General features: G+C 49.4%; 1 protein-coding gene across 1 annotated transcript in view; it reads left to right on the forward strand.

Annotated features, from left to right (window-relative positions):
* The window catches only part of LOC101416573 (ectonucleotide pyrophosphatase/phosphodiesterase family member 7-like), a 40,698-nt gene that overhangs the window by 25,565 nt on the left and 3,119 nt on the right, over positions 1 to 12,014 (forward strand). Inside the window, exons 3-4 of the mRNA XM_023584611.2 lie at positions 6,211 to 6,837; positions 10,204 to 10,438. Of these exons, the coding sequence (XP_023440379.2) occupies positions 6,211 to 6,837; positions 10,204 to 10,438 (862 nt within the window). The remainder of the gene's footprint in view (positions 1 to 6,210; positions 6,838 to 10,203; positions 10,439 to 12,014) is intronic.

The following is a 12,014-nucleotide window of genomic DNA, read 5'->3' on the forward strand; positions in this document are numbered from 1 at the left end:
GAACACTCCGTCCTTGCCCAGAGCTCCTTCCAGGCGAGCTTGTGGAGATGGACGCATTTGCCTTGAATGTGGCTAAAACGCTTCCCTGCGGTGGCACCAGTGCTGCCAGCGTCCCTCGAGACACGTGGTAACGGGCGCGCCGAGGTGGATGAAGCTGAAAAGACGGGCTGCCGGCCGTCTTCGGTGCCCACGAGGGCGCCCACGCGCCAGCAGGACGCGGCCAGTGGTCAGGATGGAAAGGAAGAGGGTCCGTCTGGGGCAGGCTCGGATTTTAAACGCACGCCCCTAGAAATCTAAGAATAACAAGCTGACCTGACGGCACCTTGGCCAGCTGTCTTCCTTCAGTCCAGTGGCTCCTTGGGAGTGCAAAAAACGGCAGTGAAAACAGTCAGCTCCAACCTTGACTCCTGAATCTCAAATACCTAAGTCTTCCCTGCAATGAGCAGCTAACTCTTTCCCTGAACCGCCCGTCCTCCCGCCGACCAGAGCACAGCAGTGGCGGGCTGTTCACGGGCCTCCCTAAAACATGGCCTGGCGACAGCAACTCTGTCACCTAAAGGAAGAGACAGGACGAAAATGCCCAGCCAAAGGGGAATTTTCCCTCTAATGATTGGTTCTGATGAGTCTGGCAGGCTCGAAGCCCAAGCATCGGATTTGCCTGAAGGGCCAACCCTTGTTTCAAAGAAGCAGCTTCAGAGAAACGGCCACAGTGATGCAACACTACACTAAGGGAGAAAAATGAACCTAATAAAACTAGCAATTTTCCCATTGCTATTGCTGCTGGAAACACTGATTATGCTAATTAAAGGGTAGATAGTAAATACCCACTCTTAAGCATCCAATTAAGCGCTTAGATTATTTCTCAGAAGTATTTGTTGAAAATAGCACTTTCGATTATCACAGGTCCCAAATAAACAGAGTCAAGTAGAGTGTGTGTGTGTACATGCACATCTCTCTCTGGAGACCATTTCACAAAGCAGCATAACTCTTAAAACTCCTATTAGACCAAGTGAGAAAGATCACAGCTTCCTAAGACTACAGATTGAGGTATCTTTAAGGAAGGCCATGTGTCGCAGCAGTTTCAAGCTGGGAGCATCTGACATTTAACATGCAGGCACGAGGCACTCGAATGGCTCTTCAGGGCTGCCTCAGTCCCTCACAACACTGGTGTCTGCTTATTCTCAATAATAAAAGAGCCAGTCAAGCCATGCTCTACAGCACATTAGCAGTCTCATCCTTCCAGTCAATTCTATACCTCAGGCCAAAGCCAATTTATATGCAAGTTAAACAAAGTGCCATCACTAAAATCTGAAAATTACGTTTCATGCCAATCAGAAATGCATTAAATAAATATTAGATAATTTGCAAGCCAAAAGGACCTCAGAAATTCTCTTATCATAAAGGAAAATGTGCTACCTGGAGAGGCTACAAGTAGATGCTGGAACCCAGAGGAGAAAGAATTTCTGTGACAATTTTCATAAGTTAATCAGAAGTGAGAAGAAAGTAAGCTTTTCCCCCCCATGAGGAGATGAGAATCGGGCATTCAATCAACATGTATTTGACAAACAGTAAGCACCACTCAGGGCCCAGCCCATTCTGGGACCTGGGTAAAGAGTGACCCACAAGACAGACATGCCCCTGTCTTCTAGGATTCATGTTCTAGAAGAAGGGAATAGACAGTAGGCAGCAAGAAAATTAAGATCAGTTCAGATTGGGGAAAGTGCTCTTTTAAGGGACAAGAGCTCCCCTCTCTGGGGACAGCATAGCACCATAGGCCTTGCAAAGTACTTAGCATTAAGATTCTGTCATATGGGAAGCAGATGTGACTCAAGCAGTTGGGCACCAACCTACCACATGGGAGGTCCCAGGTTCAGTTCCCAGTGCCTCCTAAAGAAGATGAGCAAGACAGCTAGCTGGCGCGATGGGCTGATGTGGTGAGCTGACGCAACAAGAAGACACAACAAAGAATAACTATAAGGAAACACAATGGGAGACACAACAAGCAGGAGCAGTAGGGGCTCAAGTCATTGGGCACCTCCCTCCCATATGAGAGGTCCCAGGTTCAGTTCCTAGTGCTTCCTAAAAAGAAAACGAGAGCACAACAGACACAGAGAACAGACAGCAAGCACAAAACATCCAGAAGGGGGAGAAACAAGTAAATAAAATAAATTTAAAAAAAGGTTCTGCCCTTAGACCAACTTCCCTAAATGCAGAGCCTGGGGCAGGGATTCCGAGCCTGTCATTCACCGAGAGGGGGCTCTTGGGAGATGGGAGTGAGGATGGGGCAAGCAAAGGAAAGTCAGCCTGATCCCATGGGGGGCTCCGGAGCGGGCTCTGCACCCCCACTTGTCCCCCCAGAAGCACAGGAGCTGGTCTGTTGTCCTCCTGGGCAGTCACTGGCCCGGGCTCTGGGGTGGCAGAGCAGGGTTGGGCCAGGGCACGGGGCAGCTGTGAGTCGTCCGCAGCCACCCTCGCAGGAGTGGGGTGGGGTGCGCCGGCCCAGGGAAGGGACCCAGGTGGGGCACCTCCATCCAAACTGCTTCCCTCTTCCTCTGGGCCACCCTTTCCTGCCCATTCATTAACCAAAACAGCACAATGTGCTGGCGTTCCATGGTTCTTCCCAGCTACCTATCCTCCCACCCAACTAACGCACTGAATTAGTCAGGATTCTCCAGAGAAACAGAATCAACAAGAGATATCTGTCAGTAGGATGTGATTCTATAAGAGTCTCTCATGCAGCCACGGGGATGCACAAGTCCAGGTTCCGTAGGCAGGCTGCTACCAGGGGCTCCGATGAAAGTCCAATGAAGGTTCTTGACGAGTTCTGGGAGACACTGGCTGTCCAAAGACGAGCTGGGAAATTCTCTGTCAGTGTTGGAATCACTTCCCCTTTCAAAGGATTGAACTGATTGGGCTAAGCATCACTCATTGCTCATGGCAATCTCCCTGACTGATGTAATTGTAACCAGCTATCTATAATTTACCCTGCAGTAAAGTCAATGGTGACTAAAGTCCATAAATGCCCTTGTATTACAGTTAGCCCAGCGCTTGCTTGACGACAGGGCACAGTTACCTGGCCGAGTTGACACAGTAGCCTAACCATCACACACGACTTGGTCTACTAAAAGCCAAGGAACTCTAATGTTGTTCAGAACAGCTAAATCCTGGGTGACACAGAAAGTGTTACAGAACAGTCCTGAAGGTAAGATCTTAGCTGAGACAACGGAAAATGTTTGCTCCCCAATTAGGCAGATCATTCATTCTTGAGTCAATATCTATTGTGTGCCTATCACATGCCAAGTCCTGGCTGATGAACTGCTTTACAACCATGTAGCCTACTTAGGAAGAGGTGTTACCTCACTTACCCCAAGGCACACATGCATGTAATTATTTTATTGTTCTAATATTTTTTAAACAAATCAATTTTATTGATGGAAATCAACAAAGCATACAGTTCATCCAAAGGGCACAATCAATGGTATTCGGCATAATCACATAGTCGTGCATTCATCACCTCAGTCATCATTAGGTCATTTTCATTATTTCAGTAATAATAATAAACAAAAAGCAAACATGCAAACAAGAAAATCCATCACCTCTCGATCTCTCTGTGCTTCCTCTGCTGTCCACAGCTCCCGTTTCTGCAATTCTTGCACAATTACTTTTTTTTTCTCTTTATAAATTGATTTATATTTACGTTTTATATGAATGGAATCATACAATCTGTTACACATTATATTTAGTTCATAGCAATGCAATCATACTGTATTTGTCCTTTGTGTCTGGCTTGCGTCACTCAACATTATGTCCTGCAGGCTCATCCATGTTGTCATATGCTTTACGACTTCATTTCTTCTTACAGATGCACAATATTCCATAGTGTGACTACCCACAGTTTGTTTACCCAATCATCAGTTGATGGACACCTGGGTTGTTTCCATCTTTTGGGAACCATGGATAACCCCACTACAAACCTGGGTGTGCAGATGTCTGTTCATGTCACTGCTCTCAGTTCCTCTGTATACCCAGTAGTGGTATTGCAGGGTCATATGGAAAATCTATATTCAACTTCCTTAGGAACAGCCAAACAGTCCTCCGCAGTGGCTGTACCGCCCTGCATTCCCACCAACAGTGAGTAAGTGTTCCTGTCTCTCCACATCCTCTCCAACACTTGTAGTTCTGTCCCTTTAATAGTGGTCATTCTGATAGGTGTGACATGATATCTCATTGTAGTTTTGATTTGCATTCCCCTAATCATTAGTGATGTTGAACATTTTTTCATGTGTTTTTTTGGCCATTTGTATTTCTTCTTTGGACAAACGTCTATTCAAGTCTTTTGCCCATTTTTAAATTGGGCCATGTGTCTTTTTATTGTTGAGCCGTAACACTAATAATTTGTGGCAAGCTTGTTAAACATCACCCACCATCCACCCCCTCCTTTCCGCAGGGAAGTCACCTAAGAATATGTTGTGACTTTGCAAACACTTTTGTTGCTAAAACAGCCTCAGTCCTGCTCATGGTATAACCTTAATCTCACATCCCAATTCAGAGCTCTGGCCCTGCCCCTACCCCACCTCCCCATCCCTGGATCCGGACCTACTGGGGACCCCAGCAGCCTGTGGGCGGCTCTCTCATGCACACACCCCCGCCTCTTTCCTGCGGTTACCCCCTGGGGCAGATGGAGAGGGGAGAGACCTCAGCTCCTCCCAGGGGAGCGCCGGAGCAGGGAGGCTGCACCTGCCACCCTAGCTTCTTGTCCCTGATCTGGCATGGCCCTGATGACAGGGCCTCAGACTGCAACCGCAGGCCCTGCGAGTCCCTTCTGAGATTCGGCCCCATTTCGAGGCTGACCCACCCCCTTCCTCTGACGAGAGGGGCCCAATGCCCCATAATGTGGCTACTTCTGCCAGGGCTGGAGCCCCCAATCTCATCTTCGCTGTGCAGTCCCCAGCCCTGGGGTCCCCCTCCTCTTGACCATGCCACCTCGCCCGGGCTCCTTCTCCGGAACACGCGCTAACTTGTGCCACGTGCATTGGGTCCTCACCTCCACACCTTCAGGTAGGTATTTTCTTGCCCATGGTACAGACGGGGAGACTGGTGCAAATGAGGAGCCAAGGCCACCCAGCATCTAAGTCGGGGGGAGGGGGCACCCAGGCACCCGGGCATCCGAGCGTGCCTTTAAGTACCATCTTATTCTGCCTCTGGTAGGTCATCAAGCCCCGTGGCTGAGCGGGTGTCTGTACAAGGATGCCCCCTTCTTGCAAACACCCCAAAACTTTACAAGCAATGTTCTTGGGCCCCTCAGCAGCAGAGATGGGAACCAGCCGAGCAGCCTCTCCCCCCACACACAGCCCCAGCAGGTGTCCCAAGAAGGAATTGACTGGCTCTGAGCGAGGCTCATGCCCAAGGCTGAACCAGCTGCCGTGGCCAGGGCAGGCGGCGTCCTCTGTCCGTCAGGCCTGATCACGTCCCACCTCTGGAACCAGAGCCACCCCATCCTGAGCCACGAGGACCAGAGGCAGGGAGGAGAGTCTTCAGGGCAAAGTCAGGGTGCCGTGAACGGGACAGAGGGCAAGGCGCTGGGCAGCCAAACCCAGTAACAGCGCAGCTGGGAAGGCAGCTGGCACCTGTCCTACCTGGAGGCAGGCCAAAGAATGCCCACTCGGTGCCGAAACACAACATCCAGCGCTTTTTTTATCTTGCTTAATTATCGCAAAAATCCTATCAACTTTTTTGGCATTTTGAGGGTTAAAAAACTGAGGCACTAACAGGTTAAAGGTTAAAGAACTAAGGAGCAGATGTAGCTCAAATGGAATAAACCAACTCTCCTTGGGGAGCGGGTGTAGCTCGGTTTCTTTGTTGAGCGCCTGCTTCCCATGTAGGCGGCCCCGAGTTCGATCCCCAGTACCTCCTAAAAAAAAAAAAAATAGCAAAAGATTAAGGAACTCACCATCTCCAACTTGTAAGTACCATTTTTCCTCCAGTCTAAGGCACTAGTTTTATTGTTTTTTTCCTTTGACCCTCTCTGAAAGCGGGTCTTAAATCCCTGGCATGTCCGAGTTTAATTGGCAGCATTTTTCTTCTGTCTGACCCCAAAGCCCGTGTGTTTTCTAGTCCCCCAACCCGGGGCAAGGAAATCAACTAGTTGGATTTTGCCGATGGCGAGAAAGACGCTCGCGATGACGCTGACGGCGCTGCTTGCCCTTGCAGGGGAAGAAAGTGGCGTCCTTCCACTACCCCGGGGGCGGCGCCAAGTACGCGGGCGAGGCAGTGCAGCGCACGCTGGTGGAGGCCTACACGCACCCCGACAGCAACGAGACGGAGTGGAGGGAGAACATCGACATCGTCCTGGGCTGGTTCGCCCAGGAGGACTTCGACTTCGTGACCCTGTACTACGGAGAGCCGGACAACGTGGGCCACCGCGTGGGGCCCGAGACGGAGGACCGGCGGGCGATGATCCGGCAGATCGACAGAACCCTGGGGTACCTGGTGGACGCCATCGAGAGGCACGGCCTGACCCACCGCCTCAACGTCATCATCACCTCGGACCACGGCATGACCACGGTCAAGAAGCAGCCCAACGTCACCGAGATCCTCCTGGCCAACTACATCAAGTTCAGGGACCTGGTCAAGTTCGACATCGTGGACTACGGCGGCTTCGGGATGCTCCTCCCCAAGCCGGGGCAAGAGGAGGCCCTTTACCAAGCCCTGAAGAACGCCCACCCTCATCTCCACGTCTACAGGAAGGAGGAATTTCCCGAACGCTTCCATTTTGCGAAACACGAGCGGGTCCTGCCCATCCTGATATACGCCGACTCTGGATACAACCTCAACGGGGTAAGTTGACTCTGAAATGAACTGTCATCTTGGATTTGGGGAGACGGCCGCGAGGGAGAGCAGTTCTGAAAAAAATTAAACATGAGGGCACACTGACCACCTGCTGTTTTCCAGGTCCCCACCCCTCCCAGCCACCCCTGCCTGTGCTACCGTAACTCAGTGATGATGACCACATCTCTGACATTGCTAGGTGCCCAGCACTAGGCTAAAAAAATTTGCATAGTTCATTTTTTTCTCCCCAACGACATTTTATCACAGATGCACTTATTTCCCTCATTTTAAGGATGGAGAAACCAAGGTCTCGAGAGAGGAGAAGGGTCTTGGGATCGGAAGGGGAAAGCTGAGGTTTGGACCCAACCTGCATGCTCAATTATTACGCACAAATTACCGATAGATTCACCAAAACCAACCACCCCACTGATTCCCACTTTTCCCATATCAAAAAATCAGCAAGGCTGTCCACTCAAACACTTGTACATGAATGTTCACAAAAGTATTATTCATAATAGTCAAAAAGTAGAAACAACCAAAATGTCCTTCAATTGATGAATAGATAAGCTATGGGATAGCAGCACAAAGGACTACTATTCAGCCATCAAAAGGAATGAAGTTCTGGACAAATCTGGAAAACACGCTAAGCAGAAGAAGCCAGGCACAAAAGACCACACATTGTGTGATTCCATTTTTATGAAATATCCAGAATAGGCAAATTCGTAGAGACAGAAAGTAGATTATGGGGTGTGGTGGGGTGAGATACAGGGTACAGGGTTTCTTTCTGGGCTGATAAAAATGCTCTGGAAATAGTGGCAAAAGTTGCACATTGACTTATACACTTTAAGTGGATGAATTGTATGATACATGAATTATTTCTCAATGAAGCTGAAAATGCTAAAATCCATGCTAATTGTGAACCATAAATGAGATGGGCTGGTTTTTGTTGACTATCTCCCCACAGAAACAAAGTTGTAAATATATTACAAATGACCATCAGTTACAAAAGGCAGTCCCAGGTAGAGCTTGAAAAACCCTTGCCTAAGGCATAGACAGGAGACAAATACTGTAATCACGTTTGCAACTTGTATACTCTTAGCATGTTACAATTCCGGAGCATAGCAAATATGAGAAAACTAATGGGGTTATTGTTTATAGTTGGTGGAAACACCCACCTTAAAATGTAACACTTTATCACCTAAAATATGTTTTAATCCTTCCAGGGGGTCCAGACCACATGGCTGTAGCTAAAGTCTTACCAAGGAGATATTCCACAGCCACCTGTATTTTTTTTGCAAAGCTGATTCATGATGTTTCTAACTGAACAGGTTGAAAGTGGGGTTCGATTGGGAAAGAAGTATTTATGGGACAAGCACATTCCCAACCTGACTGCATTCCTTTCCAAGGGTTGACGATTAAAACCAAGAAATGTATCGTCTCACAGTGCTGGAGGCAGAAGTCTGAAGGCCTGGTGCTGGAAGGGCTGCTGTCCTCCTGGAGGCTCTAGGGAAAACGCTTTCCTTGCCTCTTCCAGGTTCCGGTGGCAATCTCTGGCGTTCCTCAGCCTGTAGCTGCATCACTCCAGTGTCTTCCTCGGTCATCCCATGGCCTTCTTCCCTCTGTGCCTTCTTATATGGACCCGAATCATAGGATTCGGGGCCCACCCTAATCCAGTTGACCTCATCTTAATTTAACTGATTGCATCTGCAATCCCAATTTTCAAATAAGGGCCCGGTAACAGGTTCCAGGAAGGACATGAGCTTGGGAAGGACACTTATTCAACCCCGTACAGTGACCCACAGATGGTTTGAGGGAATAGGATGCTATGACCAGTTGAATCTTGTGCTTAACTGATTGTCTGTTAGGCAGAAAAGCCTCTGGGTGCCAGTGTGTCTCTCCGAGGACACTTCTGAGTCCCAGCCGCCTTCCTGCTTCACGCACAGGGGAAATGGACATTACTCATCTCCCTTCGGTAACTACAGGGCTCTGCAAAGCACACAACGGTCATAGGTCAGGGCTGCCCGGTGGCCCGAGAGGTCATTCGATTGGCTTGTTTAGCCGGGCGAGGGAGCTGAGCTGAGCACACAGGCACCTTCCACGTTCACCAGAGCAAACACGAGACTAAACCTGCAAAGTACCGCGCACCCCATTTCCTACGCGCTGGGATGTCTATTGATTCTAAGAAGGCACAAGCAGTGCTGTGACTGGCGGTGCTCAGTGTCCTCACTTCCTGGCTGCTAGAACTGCCACACAAGGGACTGGCTGATTTAGTAACAGGAATACCTTGTGCCATGCTTTCAGAGGCTGGGTGGCCTGCTTTCTCCCAGGGCCGGTAGCGTTCTGACAATTTGGCAGATCTTGGGGTTCCTTGGCTCTCCTGTCACATGACCAAGTCCCCTCCTTTTTCTTCCAGGGTTCAGTGACCTCGGGCTTCTGGCTCCTCCCTGAGGCTTTCTCAGCCTCTGGCTTCAGGGTTCTTTCTCTTTACAAGGCCCCCAGAAATCGTAGTGTTGGTCCACACCGTAACTAAAAGTAACGTCTTCAGGAGATCTCACTGACAATGCGTTCACACTCACAGGGACCCCATTAAGATCAAGAACCTCCATTTCTTGTCTATAATTCAACCTACCATACTTAGTCATTTGAAAAGGGGACAGAAAAAAGTTACCTGGCATTCATTAAACAATTACTTCCCTCCTCCCGCCCCCCCCAAATATATGTATATAGTTTTGAGCCATCAGAATGGTACTTGGGAGAGCAGATGTGGCTCAAGCGGTTGAGCACCTGCTTCCCACAAGGGACGGCCCAAGTTCAGCTCCCCGTGCCTCTTTTAAAAAAAAAAACCAACTCAGGGAAACTGATGTGGGTCAGTGATTGAGTGCTGGCTTCCCACATACAAGGTCCCAGGTTCAATCCCTAGCCACGCCCCCCCCCCAGTACCTAAAAAAATATATACTTGGGTCTAAAACCAGACTGCTTGAGTTCGTGATTCGAGCCTGGCTCCTTCATCTCTGTGCCTCAGTTTACTCACGTGTAAAATGGGGATTATACCAGGGCCCTTGCAGGATTGCTGTGAAGATCAGAGAGCTAATATGTATTTATAAAGCACTCAGAACAATTGCTGGGTGCACAGTAGGTCCGATATGTTTTCGTTTAATATATTGTTTTCTGGCTGTGTCTAATGGGGCGTGCTTTCCTCTCCTTAAAGATCTTTAATTCCTTGCTATCCTACCTGCCACTGCAAAGAGCAGTGTCCCTGTCGTTTAAATTGTCAGAGATTTCATGGATCTGACAAGCATGACATTAACTAAGCAATACTTTTCTTTCAGGAGACTGGAATCTTAAATGGCTTCTTTGTCATTTATTATTTTTCAGCGATTTATAATATATGTCAACAAAGGGGATCATGGCTTTGATAATGCCCTTATGGATATGAAGACCATTTTCAGAGCTTTTGGGCCAGATTTCAAGAAGAATCACCTGGCCGAGCCTTTCGACAGCATCCATATCTACCCACTGATGTGCAAGCTCCTGGGAGTGACCCCCGAGCCCCACAACGGCTCGCTGGCAGTCACCCAGGGAATGCTCCTGGACCCTTCTGACCAGTCGGGTGAGATACGAAAGCAACTGCCAGAAAATTGTCAGCCTCATCTGTTCTGCCCTGAGAAAAGATTCCACAAGGGGGGTCCCGGTGGGGGAAAGGAAAAAAAAAAAAACTGAAGCAGAACAATCCTGTTTCCCAGCTTTGGAGCCCCCAGAGCAAGATAACCGCAGCACTGCACAGACAGCAGAGGAAGCGGGGGCGCCCTCGCCTCGCTGCTGTTTTGCACAGGGCCTTGTGGGCAAAAGGAAGCTGCTCCGTAGAGCAAGGCAGGCGAAAATCCTTCCCATCCTCAGGGACGGAAATCTTGTACAGAGTCAGCTCCCAAGGCGCCCCTTCTAGATACAGAGTGGCGGCCTTCCTTCAGCAACAGGGAGCTCGCTGGGGCCTTGCAGAAGAGGGGTGGGGTAGGGGGCAAGGGCTCACAGTTCCACTCCTTGCTGAAAAAGGGAGGGAGGGAGGCAGGGCATGTCTGTAGACGAGGTCGGTCATTTGTAGATTTCAAAGCCCTAAGTCTGTGCAGGTTTCTATGAACAACGTGCAGGAAGATGGAATGATCTCTAGGAATTCAGATTTTAACAAACACCGGCTGACCTCTCTCCTGCCAGGAGAGATGGTATAAAGACAGCGCCCAGTGACTGACGGAGCGCTTAAAAGTCACACCCAAAAAGGAGTGCAAAGCACCGTTTCCTGCACCCTTTTCCCTTCTTCGAAGCCCTTGCCCAGGATCTTCTTGTGAATCTACAGGAAGCTGGCCATTTTGCAGAGAACTAATTAATTGCATGGCAGATTTGCCAAGTTGCTGAGGTTTGGTTTGGTTTGGTTTAGGTTCCAGAGTCTTGCGACAACTCTTGCCCCTGCCCCATTGCCCATCAGGCTGGGGTAGGGATTTGACAGTCAGTTCCTCATAAATTGGAAGTTCCAGGAACTGACTTTGAACAAACTGGCTTTTAGCAGTTGGTCATTAGCAGGTCGTTCAGTGAATAGGTCATTTAGTAAATCGACTTTCAAGCCCTTGTCCTACAAGACTCCCCTACAGCGGGCACATTCCCATAATTAATACACCCCAGTGCCCGCATGGGGCACTTCCCAGGGACCCCTGAGCGGCCACATCAGCCTCTTAATAACCGGGTCATGAAAACCCCCTTGGTTTTTTTTTTAACAGGAGAGGAGAGAAGGAGGGCATCTGTTCTCCGAAACACAGCGCTGGGTCTCGGTATTGTCACAGGACTTGTTGTGGTTCTGTTCATCTCCAGCGTCGCATACACAGCCGTTCGCCGGAAGAAGTGAGTGGTCCTCGGGCTGCCTGGGGTTGGCCCGGCACACACTGTAATGGTCCGTTTCAGCCGCTTCGTGCCTGCTGGTTCCGGTCCAGCATATTGAGAACCCACCGATCCGGGCCAGCTTCATGGCGGTGACCTGTGCAGTCACACAGGACCCCCCCCGCTCAGAAGGCCCCCGAGCTTGGTTTTAAAATCTGCTCTGGCCATCTTGAAATTCTTAACAAGTTTTACCAGAGAGATGCCACAGTTTCACTTAGCCCTGGGCCCTCAAATTGTATGTAGCGGGTCCTGAGATCAACCAA

Source organism: Dasypus novemcinctus, chromosome 23, assembly GCF_030445035.2.
Source record: "Dasypus novemcinctus isolate mDasNov1 chromosome 23, mDasNov1.1.hap2, whole genome shotgun sequence".
Lineage (NCBI taxonomy): Eukaryota > Metazoa > Chordata > Mammalia > Cingulata > Dasypodidae > Dasypus > Dasypus novemcinctus.